Source organism: Pseudophryne corroboree, chromosome 1 (genome assembly GCF_028390025.1).
Source record: "Pseudophryne corroboree isolate aPseCor3 chromosome 1, aPseCor3.hap2, whole genome shotgun sequence".
Lineage (NCBI taxonomy): Eukaryota > Metazoa > Chordata > Amphibia > Anura > Myobatrachidae > Pseudophryne > Pseudophryne corroboree.
This window is the reverse complement of record NC_086444.1, coordinates 1229738192-1229754777: the sequence shown is the minus strand read 5'-3', so window position 1 is coordinate 1229754777 and position 16586 is coordinate 1229738192. Positions and strand designations below refer to the sequence as shown.

General features: G+C 42.4%; 1 protein-coding gene and 2 pseudogenes across 1 annotated transcript; 2 read left to right on the top strand and 1 right to left on the bottom strand.

Annotated features, from left to right (window-relative positions):
• The first annotated feature begins 2841 nt into the window (after positions 1-2841).
• On the top strand, positions 2842-4137 carry LOC135028622 (uncharacterized). Its single transcript, XM_063953795.1, has one exon. The coding sequence runs from the start codon at positions 2880-2882 to the stop codon at positions 3933-3935; it is 1056 nt and encodes a 351-aa protein (XP_063809865.1). The 5' UTR covers positions 2842-2879; the 3' UTR covers positions 3936-4137.
• A 7068-nt stretch (positions 4138-11205) lies between these two features.
• On the bottom strand, positions 11206-11324 carry LOC134944043 (5S ribosomal RNA; annotated as a pseudogene).
• A 2417-nt stretch (positions 11325-13741) lies between these two features.
• LOC134944035 (5S ribosomal RNA) lies at positions 13742-13860 on the top strand (annotated as a pseudogene).
• Positions 13861-16586: the final 2726 nt, after the last annotated feature.

Here is a 16586-nt window from a genome sequence, read left to right as displayed (position 1 = left end):
AAACCATCTAAATCACCTTTCACAATTTCAAGCCAACACAGTATCTCAATAACCAGAGCATATGGTATGCTGACTATGCTATCCTTCCAGAATCAGCACCACATATTTCATGCTGTCCATATGAGCCATCACAAGACCAGATCACCAGGTACCCACAAGTATCAGCCTGCTATTGCTACAAGCACATGACTACAGTAACAAAAGGAAGTATGTTTTGACTTCTAACCTTCAGCAAGATGCATCATGTAAAACTACTATAATCTGTTATAAATCACCATCCATAAATGTATACCAGAGATGCTATGCTACAGATTGTCTACTGTTCCAATGCATTACAGATTTCATAGAGTATCATCACAAACACACAACAATCACATAACTGCACAAGCACCACCAACCTTAAGCCATTTGTATCTCCAAATTAACTATTCTATGATAATCATTTCACAACTACTTTACCACAAACACATATTTAACTATTCTATGCCATTAAGCCATGTGTATACAATACTTAGCCTTAGTAAGGAGATCAGTCCTGGTGATGAGCAAGCCATGCTTCTGGATGCTAGGTTAGTTCTGAGTGAGTGAGCCCTGTGATTTCCAGTGGATATATTATACCTGCGTTCCAGCTGTGGGGGTGTGTGATCCACAGGAAGTGTGTGTCTTTCACAGCATGTGGGCTAGCTGTATCAGTGAGCTGAGCTGGCCATGTGATCTTGGTTATGCAAAAAATTGGGTGATGACTAACACTTGTTATTATTTCAAATTCCTGTCTTGTGGAAAGCTATTGTTTGGGGAATACATAACAACCCCTGTCTCTGGGTTTTGTTTTGTTTTCTCACTATCCACTTTCAGTTGAGACAATGACATCTCAGCAATCATTCTTCTCGAGAGAAACCTGAACCCATTCGTAAACAAAGGTGTCATTCCTCTTCACAGAATCTCAAAGCTTAGTGTAATTAAAGGCTATTGTATTCCGTCTGCGGGAAAGAAACTGACTGGTCTTAGGTGTAATTTATTCGGAATACTATTAATCTTCAATTACTATTTCTGTGCTTAACTATGCATAAGAACATGTGAAGCCCTCCCAACATGCAAAGGGGAATCTCTAAGGTCAAAGAGCCATTTCAAACCCACTGATACCTGCTGAACTTAGGGGAATATTAACTTCTAAAATACATTATTTTGATTAAATCTGTAGCGATCGAGTCGCCCGCCAGACGCACACAAACTCTACCGTAAATGCACATACCGTGCGCCTGAGCGTGCACGCGACAGCGAATATGCGCACACACGGGAGGGCTTGTGCATGTGCAGCGGGCACACGCATGGGGATAAAACAAGGCAATGTAGGTTTCTATATTTTTCGACTTTGACAATAGTTATAATGAAACCAGCGATATATATTATATACAATTAAGAGCCATAAATAAATACACAGACAAACACTCCGCAGACGACTCTTTGGCGGTAAACATTGTATTGTTTTAAATATAATTTCATTTTTAAATAAACATCAATAAAAGTTCTATTTTCAGTAGTTTGTGCACCAAAATGGACTTCTTTTGTTCCAAGTCTTATGTATATTATGCTAAGTATACTATATATACTACTGTGCTAGCACCCCATAAACGTACTCTATATATGTATATCAAAACATCCATATAAGTATACATTAAATTGTTATTTGAAGGGTCTTATATCATCTGACTGTGGATTATATATATATTTTTTTTTTCTTCACCACCAGCACTAATCTGCTGCACAGCACATATAACACCTTATACACTATGGCCCAGTGTATTGATTATTTATTTATTACCAGTTTCTTATATAGCGCAGCACATAGGCGTGCGCAGCACATTTTATTAGGGGGTGCACCATCGGAGGGGTGTGTCTAGCACCGCCTTTTGGGTGTGTCTAGCACATCTATAGACTGTCAACGCAATATAAAATATCCACCCTTGTACCAATCATAACAAAGCAGATACATTGTCAGATGTTGTGGTGTGCACCAAACAAACACCCCTGATGACACTCACTGCAATTGCACTTCTCCTCAGCCTGGTCTGGCTCCCCCTCTCTTTCCTCTGCAAGCTGCAGCAGCTTACTTACAAGTCAGTCACTCACTGACACTGACAGTCGCAGACTAGTACTGCTCCTGCTGGAAAAACAAGTGACGTGTCAATGTTGCTGCCGACCACCTGCCAGTATTGAATTTGTCTTCCTAAGAGGAACACTGGCTGCATGATGATCCTCATCAGTGGCTGGCATTGGCATAGCACAGAAGGAGAGAGGTGGGCATGTGGCGGGTGGGCATGCGAGCAGCATGATGTAATCACATCACATCACACTGTTTTTGTACATGGAGGTGGAGCCGGGAGTTTGAAAGCCGGTGGCAGTGGCACCCTTGATTAACCCAAGCACCCGGTCAGTAATGCAGTCCTGACAGGGTGCAGCGCAGAGGGGACAGTACTCAGCTTGCTCAGCGATCGCTGCATCAGGCATGTGAGATTGGGGTGTCAGACATTAGGGGGTGCCTGTGCGCACCAGGCACCCCCCCTGCGCACACCTATAGCGCAGCATATTCCGTTGTACTGTTTGTTGACCAGATAAATACATATTTCCACCCAATTTCCTTTCCAGATCTACTCCACTATACTCTGCCAATAGAATCAGTAGGTATAGTCTAGGTTCACCTGGACCTTTGCCCAGAACCTGCTGAATGTTGTAATATATAAGATGACACTTTCACTTCTGTTCCCGTGGTGTGACATAGTACTGGGTGTGAACTACTGTATATAATAGGTGACTGATGAGATCTCAGACACTTGAGCTCACAGGACTAGAGGCTCCAGGTCTATAGCAGATATACAGTAATGATGGCTGAGTCAAACGCTACCGGAGACATTGGGAAGGTAAAACTTCAGCAAAGGATAAGTGTGAAAGGAATGGAATTATATTATGTACCTAGGAAGCTCTTATCCATTGGGGAAATTTCAGCAAAGTTGAAGGATAAGACAACATGGACTGTCAGTGGGAGAAGAATGTTTGAAACACTTGGACAGGTGAGGCCCCATCACTTCCAGCACATGCAGGTGTCTTTTCCTATCACTCACCTGCAGCATGTCACTGGCAGGAGATCTATGGATGGGATTTATTCCCTAGGGGGCTTCATAGCAAAACAACATGATCGTAGACCTGAACTTAATGATCTGTCATTCTGGAGTGTAGATGTCTCTTCACATGACATGGAGGCTGCTCGGGAAGAGGCGTATGAGGCTGTCAGAAGGGTGGTGACACCAGCAGATGGGGAGAATTACCGCAGAGAGATAAAGGAGCAATTCGCCAACTCTCCGGCATTTCTGAAAACTTCTCGCTATGGGAACTTCAGATTCTCCTTCCCCCTGTCTGACCTGCTGGCTCAGTATAAGAGTCAGTTCTGTGGAGGGGAAGAACCACAGCTCAGGATTCTGGGCACTGACCTCTACAGACAGGAGATCGCTCATTACATTGTAGTGCATGGTCCTGATGCTGACCAGTACATGGACCTCCCAGTGGTGCTCAGTGTCACCAGTGGCTCCGGTCCTCTGCCCTTTGTCTACTGGATGGATGGAACATTGCACTGGAGGCCTGAATCCACCTCTCTGGCCTTGAAGGTAAAGATTTCTGAAGATGTTTTTGTCACAAGGGAATGCTACAAGCTGTGTGACTGGTATACCACTAGGGGGGATTGTGTTCATGATACCTACAGTGTTTGGAACCACCTGGTTTTCGCTTTCCATATCCCCAAAGGTCAACACCTGAAGATTCCAAAACAGGACCTTCGGAAGAACCTGTCGGTCTGCGGTAAAGGGGACCCATTTCTGGGGACTGAGACAACACTAAGTGCTATAGAGGCGCAGGATATTATCAACAGCTTGGATAAATCCTGAAGCAAATATTGATAATGTGACAATCAGAAGAGAATGTTGCATTTATTAGATCACTCTATTGTTGGCAGAATGCGGCCGTCGGGGTGGTAAAGAAAGCTTATGTTAAAATATATCAAATCTATTTCTAATATGGTGTTTAATTGGCTGTGCAATCAACATCACACATGATCTAATGTTAAGATGTTAAGATGACGCATTTATTAGTAAGTTGCCATTATTATTATTTTTACTTTAAAATGAAAACTTAATTAAAACTAAATGACTAGAATTCCAATTCTATATCTGTATGGTGCAAGTACTAGCAATGAATCATTCAGTTCATATTAGACCAGTATTTGCTACTTAGTTAGACTTTGTATACATGGTATAATCAGTTTTAATTTTAGATTTTTTTAACTATTGTGTATTTGTGTATTTACTAATAAATGTGTCATATTAACAGTAGATTATGTGCGATGTTGATTGTGGACTATATTATGTTTCAGCAGATTTACCCATAAATCTATCTGTAACCTATGTACTGGTGCGAGATTACAGATGTCATGTAACAAGTGATTATTCACTACAGTATAATTTGTCAAGCTGCAATAAATGATGATGGTTTCTACTGTGTTTTACGTTATACTGTACACAATGCTGCACCCTCCAGAACAACCTATCTGTAATGCTACAAAGAAGAGGATGTCTTAGTCTCATTTATTGCTTATTCGCACATTGTAACCAACGTAGTGTGTCCAACATGGCTCCCCTCGCCTGGTGCCCTGTGCAGAATGAAGAATGCATGGTCCTGATGTACTTGTATAGATCGAGTATTCTTTTCTGTGACATAATATATCATCTGTTCCAGACATTGCCTATCCTGCCCAGTGTAATCCTATGTAGTGAAATGGCTGCCGCATCTGACTACTACATAGGGTGGGATAAATAATCGTAGTAACTAATACAAAATGGCTGCCACCCCTAGGTCCTTCATGGGTGGGATGAATAATCGTAATAACTATTAATCCAAAATGTCTGCCACACATAGGTCCTTCATTGGTGGGATGAATAATTGTAATAACTAATAATCCAAAATGGCTGCCGCTCGTAGGTCCTTCATGGGTGGGATGAATAATCGTAATAACTAATTATCCAAAATGGCTGCCGCACCTTTGTATTGTCTCCACGATCTCTGTACTTCATGCAAAGCTTAACTAGCTCTTTATTGTGTCCATAATGTCTGTACTGTATTATAGGATACTGATACTGTTAACAGGGCTGGAGCTAACATTAGGCAGCTGCCTATGGGTGCCGACCACTGGAGGGCGCTGCTGAGTCCACCCTGGGGGCAGGATGTGTGTGTGTGTCTGGGGGGGTGGACTTATTGTGTGCTGGCAGTGTGTGTGTGTGTGTGTGTGTGTGTGTGTGTGTGTGTGTGTGTGTGTGTGTGTGTGTGTGTGTGTGTGTGTGGGGGGGGGGGGGGAGAGGTTTAATGAGTGTTAACAATGTGAGTATGTGAGATGGTTTTTGAGTGCTGACAAGGTGAATTTATGTGTGTGGATTTAATTAGTTTTGGCAGTGTGAGTGTGTGTTTGGGTGGATGGATTTATTAGGTGCTAATGGTGAGTGTGCATGAGGGAGTTAACTGAGTGCTGGCAGAATGCGTGTGTGTGTGAGGATTTATTGAGTTCTGGCAGGGTTAGTGTGTGTGTGTGTGTGTGTGTGTGTGTGTGTGGGGGGGGGGGATTAATGGGTGCTGTGATACATTAGGGCACAGATATGTAGCATAAATATGTGTTGGGGCATTTTTGGGAATTATTCACACTGTGGCATACAATAAATTTGGGGCATAGCTGTCTGACATATTATGGGTGGCACTTATGCATGGCATATTATGTATTGGGGCACTGATGCATGGAATGTTATGTATTGGGGCACTGATGCCTGGCATATTATGTATTGGGGCACTGATGCATGGAATGTTATGTATTGGGGCACTGATGCGTGGCATGTTATGTATTGGGACACTGATGCGTGGCATGTTATGTATTGGGGCACTGATGCGTGTCATATTATGTATTGGGGCATTGATGCTTGGCATGTTATGTATTGGGGACACTGATGCATGGCATGTTATGTATTGAGGCACTGATACGTGACATGTTCTGTACTGGGGCACTGATGTGTGGCATGTTATAAATTGGGGCACTGATGCATGGCATGTTATGTATTGGGGCACTGATGCGTGGCATGTTATGTATTGGGGCATTGATGCATGGCATGTTATGTATTGGGGCATTGATGCATGGCATATTATGTATTCGATGGAGCAGCGGCAGTGGGTAAAATGTTGTTTAGGGCACCCAGAAACCCTGCCCTGGCCTTGACTGCTAAGCACCTTGAGCCCTATTGGAGAAAGAGTGCTATTATAAATGCAATTATTATTATTTTTTTATTTTATTATTATTATTATTATTATTATTATTATTAGCATTATTATCATTGTTATTATTATTCCCTCCTGCCAGTGTAGCCTGTCTGTGTTCCCGTTATCATGACCCTGTTTGTGTGAGATTATGAATTCAGGTTTCACTTGAGCAATCCTCCATAGTCTTTAGCGGAGCGATACCGTCAGTAGAGCGGATTACAGTAAGTCTGTCGCCATAGATCTGCTATCATATATGTAGGACTGGAGTATCTATAGAGCCCATACAATGGTGTGGTGCCCAGAAATCCGCTGCTGGAGGTCAGGAAAGGCCAGAAGAGGGGCGTGCACTACAGCCGCATTTAGCCAGAAGAAGGTTCGCTCACTGTCCTCTGCCCGGCACATGTCTGGGGGGCTAGGGTGGTCAGTGACTGGCTGTGTAACATATATAGGACGTTCCAAGGGGAAGACTACATAATAAAGAACAAGAGAGCAGCAATGACAATCTGTGTTTAACTGTTAGTTTAATTTTTATTTAAAAAATGACATCATCAATGTTATATACAGTGACGTACAATATAAATTGAGTCAAATAAATAAATAAAAAACACACAAAAAAAACATAAGTAAGCAATTAGCCCATAAGAATCATCGGCACAATGATTGATAAGTGTGTATGCAGGGCAGCCGATCCACCACCCTAGTGTATACCTAGCATTAAAGCCACACACACTAATTCATCTATATACAGGCGTGCTATGGGTCATACTGTAAAACTTATCATTCTACTGATAAAAGGGAGGCAAATTTATTACTCACATAACGATAGAATAACTCAAAAGGTTCAAATATCTATATTCTCTACATACAGCATCATGCAGTATTGTAAGAGAACCAAGTTGAACACAATTAGAACCTTACAACCCGAACAGATAATAAGGAGATTGTGATGATATGAGTCTATTTGTTTTGCCACAACACACATTTCTATCCTGGTCACAATCACACAAATGGTCGCAACTTCATACGTATGACGGATCCACCATTAGCCTTTCCAATGTGGAGACAGAAGAGGGCATATATGGAGTTTTCTCAGCACTTCACTGAAGTGGTGACTGATTTTAAGTGAGCAAAATAATGAAAATAATTCCTGTATTAATAATAAATGAAAACCAGAACAACTTAAAACACACAGTCCTTGAATAGTGCTGACATTATATAAAGTTTTCCCCTAGGTTTAACCCTTAGACGCCTATCCCCCCATGGATCCTGTGGTAAGGTTCAATTTAAAGGTCCTATCTCCCGCTTCCCTGCATTATCAATAAGATTCTTTGGATTCTTGCCTAGAGCCAGAAGACCTCCAAAGAATTTCTGGGAAAGGACAGCGACTCGCGGCAGTCACTAGTATGACTTATGCCCGGGGTCGTCAGATTCTGTTGCCGACTGTCAGCAAATCTTTGTGGGACCCATGGCAGTAGAGAAAACAGCTTGCCTGATCTGTGTCCTCTTATCTCAGCATCTGCAGCTGCTTCTGCTAGTGTATGTGTGCTGCGGAATGATTTATTAATAATCTTTAGTTAAACTCAGAAAAATGACAATATAAAAAAAAAAAATCTGATTTCTACCAAGAGATGTAAGTAAGTATGTAAGTAGGGTAAGAATTCACACAAGGGGTCAAATTACATTTAGAGCTATTGCATATATTTGGAATTACTGCAAAGACATTACATTTATCATGTCCATTGTACTAAGAGAGAAGAAAAGAAGTATCACAGCAAAGAGAAGCAAACAAGAAATCCAGTATTGCAGATAGCAATGTCAATATTTTTTTTTGTTTAATCAGGTTTTTATTAAGGATTTTCAATGTATAAACAGAAGAAGGAGGAAACACCCATATATATACAGGTAGAAAAACATCCATATCAACAGTGTACAATAATAATTACAAGTCTAGTCGTACAGATGTCAAAGGGAGGGTATTCAACTCCATGGAGATGAATGGATGCAATATGGGTAGAATATACCAAGTAATATAGAAAATGGAGTTGTTCTACCTTAGGTAAAAGTGTTTTCATATGCAGTGCTTATATAGATTAATTGAATAAGAGAGTAAAAGAATAGGAGCGCCCGAGGGCAATAAGATAGAAATAGAGAGAAGTGAGAAGTAGGAGAGGGAGAGGGTAAGAAAAGGAAAGATGGGGTTGTAGAAGTTGGGGTGGGGGGGGGGGTGGTTACCACTTAACAAGTCAATGGAATGTAGAGAATTAAGATTTCAGTTCGCCTGGGAGGTTTTGTATTCCAACCAGCCGGGATAGCCGCACGTGCTGCATTGCTTAAGTGTCGTAGCAGGGAGTGTTTGTGTTGAGATATTGGGATTGTAGAGTGGTTGATAAGCCAGAATGCTGGGTCATGAGGGGTTTGGGTCTTAAGAATGATCTGAGAGATGCGTATAACTTCCTGCCAAAAGGGTTGGATTAGTGAGCATGTCCACCAGATATGTAAAAGAGTGCCAGATGAGGAGGAGCATTGCCAACATAGAGCCGACGAGGATGGGTACATAGCATGGAGGAGGGAGGGGTGTCTGTACCATCTCGTCATAACTTTATATTGAGTCTCTCTTACTTGGACACAGACAGAGCTTGTATGGGTTTTTAAGCATATTTTTTCCCAATCTCTACACGACAAAGAGATGCCCAGGTCTCTTTCCCATGCCACAGCAAAAGATGGAGTGTCTGTAGGTTGGGAGTGGCAGGCAATTTTGTAAAGCGCGGAAATAGTGTGGGTTGGGTCATGTACGGCAACGCAAAGTTTCTCAAAAAGGGTCATCTCTTTGGCGGCGTTTTGGAGTCTAGAGTTGGATATTAGGAAATGTCTTGTTTGCAGGAATTTCCAAAAGTCCTGTTGGGGGATGTCCCACTTCACCTTGAGTTCTGAGAATTGTTTGACTCCAGTTGATGACACCATCTGGCCAACCCTGAACAAACCTGCTGAAGCCCGGGTTGGCCAGAAAGGACGTCAGGGGGCTGAATTTAGAAGAGATGTAAGGTAATGTTCGCAATGATTTCCACGTAGTAAGTGTAGGAGTAATGGTGGGGTGGGGGAGGAGCAGTTTGGGGAGGGAGGGGAGCCAGGGAAATATTTCTGGGAATTGTTGTATGTATAGGCCCTCCAACTTCACCCATTGTTTAAGTTCGCGGTATCTTGTCCAATCTATGATTCTATTCAAAAGGATGGCATGGTAATAATTTTTTATGTCAGGAAGCTTAAGGCCGCCACATACAATCGGCTTTGTCAATTGGGAGCTACGAATCCTAGGTCTCCTACGTTGCCAGACAAATTGTCGAATAAAGAGTGAGATTGATCGAAACCAGGTCTCCGGGATGCGGATCGGAAGGGTCTGCATCAAATATAATAATTTAGGGAGGGTGTTCATCTTAACTACATTTATTCTTCCGAACCAGGATAAAAGTTTCATGTTCCATCTGGAGTAGTCATTCCGAATCGTGTGTAGTAGGGGTAAGTAATTTAAAGGGAACAATTGGGATTCGTTGGTGCTCTATTTAACACCGAGGTATGTTATGTGGGAAGATTGCCACGCTAAAGGAAAAGAGCGTTTAAGGGCTGGTACGGAGTCTACAGGAGCAGAAATGTTAAGGACACTAGATTTATTATAATTAATTTTAAAGTTGGAAAGATGTCCAAATAGATCAAGTTCTTTCATTAGGTGTGGGAGGGAGTCAGTGGGATGTGAAATTATGGCCAGGAGGTCGTCGGCAAAGAAGGTGAGCTTATATTCACTATCACCTACGGTGAAACCTTTGATAGCCTGATTTGCCCGAATGGACCTGGCTAATGCCTCAATACATAGCACGAAGATCAAAGGAGATAGTGGGCAGCCCTGTCTGGTGCCGTTGCTTATGGGGAATGGGTCTGACAGGGTGCCGTTTACGCGAACCCTTGCCGTCGGGGAGTCATATAGGGCCATTATCCAGGTGAGTGCATTATGACCTAAGTCTATGTGCTCCAAGATGGTTTCCATAAATTTCCAACTGACCATATCAAATGCCTTTTCGACGTCAGTGGAGAGTAGGATGGTAGGGGTAGTACTGTGAGAAGCTAGGTGAATGAGGTTGAGAATTTTGGTAGTGTTGTCTTTGGCCTCTCGGCCCAAGACAAAACCCACCTGGTCACTATGGACTAGGAGAAGGATCAGCACGTTAAGTCTGTTCGCCAGAATCTTTGCATACATTTTAAGATCTACGTTGAGAAGGGAGATGGGTCTTGTGAAGATATTGGGTTCAAAATCACTCAGTCACGGTGGTAGATGAAAATCCAACAGTGGTTTATTGAACAGATGGAATTATAAACAGCTCAGCACACTTCTGTGATCCAATTCTACACGACAATCCCTCCTGGAGCTCCTGACAGAACATTACTTCTTAGTCAGTCTCCTGCTACTCTCTCACGTCCCCTGTTTGCTATTATCAAAACCTTTGTCTTTTCTACAATAAGGCGACACCCCCAGAACAGTTTCAGGGCAAACGTATTTTCACATGTAGTAAAGGAGAAAGAAAAAGAAAAAAAGAGACCTTTGTTGGGAGCACTCCCACTTGGAAACAGTAATGATTTGAGTAATAAGCAATGATATGAAAAATAAAGTAATTAAAATGTAACCTTTAATTGTATTATATTAAAATATTGGTACACCAATTGTGTTAAATCACTCTTAAGTGGCTAATCAATGTGAGCCACCTGGTAAAGCTAAATTGTGAAAATATTGATGAAAGTACAAGGCATTTATTTGGCAGGCCCAGAATACTTGGATATATGGAGTAGGTACTATAACCAAATTAGTGCCGTCAAAAAAACCTACAACACCTGGTATTCCTTAGTGGTCCACCACCTAAGTACTGACCAGGCCCAACACCGTATTGCTTCCAAGATCAGACGAGATTGGGCATGCGCGGTGTGGTATGGTAGTAGATCAGCATTGATATGGCAACTTCTACCACTGATATATAGATGGTAGAGAGTTATTGGTAAGCACCTTGTTACCAAGTTAACCGAGTAATCTCTAAAGAGACAATATATGTTTAACCATCATTGCACCAGAATGTATCCCAAATCTGTAGGTATACGTAGGTTTAAATCATGTGGTCAATAATTTCTCGGCCCGCAGGAAATGCCTGTATGTTTCATTATGTGCTGTGCAGCACCTTTGAGGATGGGTTTATGCTACGGATAAGGCAGATATAGACCACTGTTATACTGATAACATGCCGCAATATTTGTGTATGATCCAAAGAGAAATCGTCTCTTTTGTTAAATGGATCACCCTATTGAAGGGAAAAAGAAGGTCATTGTGAAATTGTAAGCTCAAAGGTTTATAAATATAACTCCTATTATGCCATGATCGAAAATGCAGGACAAAGAATGATATAGAAATTGTTAGGAGAAAGAAAACAAACTTGGAAAGTATGCAAGATGTATAACAATCTCAATTATCCAATTAATGGCTAATTAGTACCATGGTGCCTAACAAAGTATAAGCGTTGTCTTTGAAACAGAAAAATTTGCCACAATAACTCATATAGCATGTATCCACAGTGTGTCTATAATGTATCTGTCTAACATGTCATAGACAGACAGAAATTGCCACAATAAACCCAAAGAGGGGACATATAAATGATCCCCCAAAAGAGCATATGCTAGGTGATTTTTACAATGTGTTTAGCTATGGTATGCACAATAGCTTTATAATCCAGTAAAAACCTGCATATGAATAGGTGCTGATGCGCTATATTGTGATAATTGGCATAACATTTGCCAAAGAGACCAATGCACACTGATTCTTAAATGTGTATGTGCAAGTAGGTTTGACGGGAGATAGTGTAGCAGATGGGACAAAGTAGTACTTATGTTTGCCCGCTCTCAGTGCACCGCTGGCCGCTGAGCTCCAGCGTCAATGTAGTTTGTCTAATCTCCTCTCCTACTAACAGGAGATCGATAGGCAAGTAGGGACAAAAAGGGATACTTAAGTGTTTATCTGCTCGTAGCGCGCCGCTGATCGCCGGGCTCTGGCGTCTGTGCTGCTTATCTGACCTCCTCTCCTGCCGGTCTCTGGTCATGTGAGCGCACTCATCATGACCATCCTGTTCACCTCCCAACGTACGTTTCACAGATTAGCTACCCGTGAACAAGCTAATCTGTGAAACGTACGTTGGGAGGTGAACAGGATGGTCATGATGAGTGCGCTCACATGACCAGAGACCGGCAGGAGAGGAGGTCAGATAAGCAGCACAGACGCCAGAGCCCGGCGATCAGCGGCGCGCTACGAGCAGATAAACACTTAAGTATCCCTTTTTGTCCCTACTTGCCTATCGATCTCCTGTTAGTAGGAGAGGAGATTAGACAAACTACATTGACGCTGGAGCTCAGCGGCCAGCGGTGCACTGAGAGCGGGCAAACATAAGTACTACTTTGTCCCATCTGCTACACTATCTCCCGTCAAACCTACTTGCACATACACATTTAAGAATCAGTGTGCATTGGTCTCTTTGGCAAATGTTATGCCAATTATCACAATATAGCGCATCAGCACCTATTCATATGCAGGTTTTTACTGGATTATAAAGCTATTGTGCATACCATAGCTAAACACATTGTAAAAATCACCTAGCATATGCTCTTTTGGGGGATCATTTATATGTCCCCTCTTTGGGTTTATTGTGGCAATTTCTGTCTGTCTATGACATGTTAGACAGATACATTATAGACACACTGTGGATACATGCTATATGAGTTATTGTGGCAAATTTTTCTGTTTCAAAGACAACGCTTATACTTTGTTAGGCACCATGGTACTAATTAGCCATTAATTGGATAATTGAGATTGTTATACATCTTGCATACTTTCCAAGTTTGTTTTCTTTCTCCTAACAATTTCTATATCATTCTTTGTCCTGCATTTTCGATCATGGCATAATAGGAGTTATATTTATAAACCTTTGAGCTTACAATTTCACAATAACCTTCTTTTTCCCTTCAATAGGGTGATCCATTTAACAAAAGAGACGATTTCTCTTTGGATCATACACAAATATTGCGGCATGTTATCAGTATAACAGTGGTCTATATCTGCCTTATCCGTAGCATAAACCCATCCTCAAAGGTGCTGCACAGCACATAATGAAACATACAGGCATTTCCTGCGGGCCGAGAAATTATTGACCACATGATTTAAACCTACGTATACCTACAGATTTGGGATACATTCTGGTGCAATGATGGTTAAACATATATTGTCTCTTTAGAGATTACTCGGTTAACTTGGTAACAAGGTGCTTACCAATAACTCTCTACCATCTATATATCAGTGGTAGAAGTTGCCATATCAATGCTGATCTACTACCATACCACACCGCGCATGCCCAATCTCGTCTGATCTTGGAAGCAATACGGTGTTGGGCCTGGTCAGTACTTAGGTGGTGGACCACTAAGGAATACCAGGTGTTGTAGGTTTTTTTGACGGCACTAATTTGGTTATAGTACCTACTCCATATATCCAAGTATTCTGGGCCTGCCAAATAAATGCCTTGTACTTTCATCAATATTTTCACAATTTAGCTTTACCAGGTGGCTCACATTGATTAGCCACTTAAGAGTGATTTAACACAATTGGTGTACCAATATTTTAATATAATACAATTAAAGGTTACATTTTAATTACTTTATTTTTCATATCATTGCTTATTACTCAAATCATTACTGTTTCCAAGTGGGAGTGCTCCCAACAAAGGTCTCTTTTTTTCTTTTTCTTTCTCCTTTACTACATATGCATTGGACCTATGGGAGCACCATCGACAATCACTGTTTATATCTACAAAAAATTATTTTACTGGTAGATGGTGATAAATTCCAGAATTCTTTTCTGACTGGTCGATTATCTTGGAAACCTCTTGCAATTATACTCTAAAATATAAACCACTCAGTCCTGTGCGGCATCCTTAAATCTAACTTCATACTGCCTACTGTATTTTCACATGTCCAGGCATGTCCCCTAGGCCACAATAGATGTTACCTAAAGTAACCTTACTTAATCTGATTGTGTGGCCTGGAATCCATTGTGTGGGGAAGAATGAGGGGGGTGTATGGCCTGACATCTGAGACTGGCTGTATCTTCCCAGACAGAGCAAATACACAGGTTATCTGTTCGTCACATGGGGAAACATTATTTTACAAACTATAGCAGAATAACCAATACATTCATATATATACATTGAAAACATAACTGTACCCTTGTAACAATAATATCATACAATATAATACAATATTGCCTAACATATAACTAATAACATATTGGCAATTGGTGAAGTCCATGTGTAGGACCAGGGCTAGGAAAGTAACCACGTGTCTTTTACCACTGAGCGACACGACGCGCCAGCTGTGTCATCACATGTCGTCACATTACCTTCCCCTACTTTCTCGCCCTGTGTCCTAAGTAGCTTAAGCTTGCTGAGCGCAGTGATGCTCTTCTACATCAGACAGTCTGTGCCCCATCATAACAATGACAGGCTGGTTTCTCTTGTGGGTCTGGTGGGATTTTGTGAATAGCATTGTACAGTTTGTACGGAGCCCACCAGCGTCCCAGGTCCAAAGTCTGTGGTAATTGTCATGAGGCTTGTGAGGGAATTTCTTTCCCCGGTCTGGTGGGTGCGTGGCCCACAGTACATAAATCAATACAGTCTTACCAGGGTCCGGTGGAAACGTGATCAGCAGTCCATAGTTCTTGTATTTCCCCCCGGTGTCCCATCCAAATACATTAATCAAAGTCCCCTTTGTAGACAGCCGCTTGGTTGGGGTAACAGCATGTGCAACAGTATAATTCAGTAAGTCCAATAACTGCACCTGGGGACTTAATAATTCCCCTACACCCAACTGGGTAACCTCACATTTCAGATAGTCACAATTTTCCTCCATAAACAAAATCTGATCTCTGGGGCCCTCACTCTCCCTCCCCAACAATGTATTCCCTGGTAACCCCACTTCCATCACCTCTGGTGCATCAGGACAGTGGCTTCCCTCCCCCAAACATGAACCATGGTTATGGTAAATGTCAGGGCACAATGGGGATTCCTTCATGCCAGAAGTTTCTTCTGTGCTATCCTGGGTAAATGCTTCCTCCAGCCGGGCTGGCTGGGTAACTTGTGGGATCCTACTCTGAGTCTTGTATGCTTTGGCCTGGAGTACAATCTGCTCAGCTTCCTTGTGTGTACCCACCAACTCGACCATTGTTGTACTGGAACATGGATGTAGGTTCACCGGGACAGTGGCATTACCTTCTCCATTCACTGATACATGTCCTGGCTGACCACCATTGTCCTGGTTAGAGTCAGTCATTTCACCTTGCACACACTGCCAGTCCAAAACACATTCAGGTGCCCTAGAGTAGAGCAACATGTTCCCTTCCAGTTCCTGAGCTGATGCTATTTTCACCAGGTCTGATACCTGGATTTTCTCTGAGTCATAGGGAAGATTCTGGCATTCAGACTGCAGCTCCTTACCATCAAGTTCAGTGAATGGGCACAGACCTCCAGAATCTTCTGGGAGAGATACAATAGCTGGGGGTACACTGGGCCCTTCCTGAACATCCTTTTCTGATAAAATAACTGGGGCAGCCATGAACATAGCTTCACAATAGGCCTCCCTCAGCCGAATATGCTGATCAGCCTGAAGTGAGACCCTGTCTGCACTAGCCATGCTTATAGTTGGGACATTACCACCTACTGCTGCCCTCGCAGAGATCTCCTCTTCCATCTCTGCCAATGGGAAGGCATAGTGCATCTTCTCCTGGGGTGTTTGGATGACAGACCCCACTTCCTTCTCATTTTCAGTAGCCTCCCCCAAACACAACACTGTAAATGGCTCAATAGCCAGGACTGGTTGGTGCTCACCTGAAGGCTTCCCTTGGAGGCTCTGTTGCTGAAGTTGTGGTCGGGTGATAGTAGCGACTTCTTCCTCAATGTCTCGCTGGCACTCTGCGATGGTTTCTATATCCTCCAAGCCCGCAAATGGCCACTTGTAACACAGCTCAGACTGGTCACCAAGTGTATTACTGCGACATTCCCCCAGGGACAAGAGAACGGGTTGCAGACAGTGCTTCCTTGCATCCACCTGGACAAGCTCATCCTTTTCCAGTGTAACATACTGGGCAGACAGTTCTTGACGCTCTCTCACTAAGTCCTCAT

Bases quoted from the DNA above. Each gene is read 5' to 3' on its own strand.
- LOC135028622 (XM_063953795.1), top strand. From the start codon at position 2,880: ATGATGGCTGAGTCAAACGCTACCGGAGACATTGGGAAGGTAAAACTT.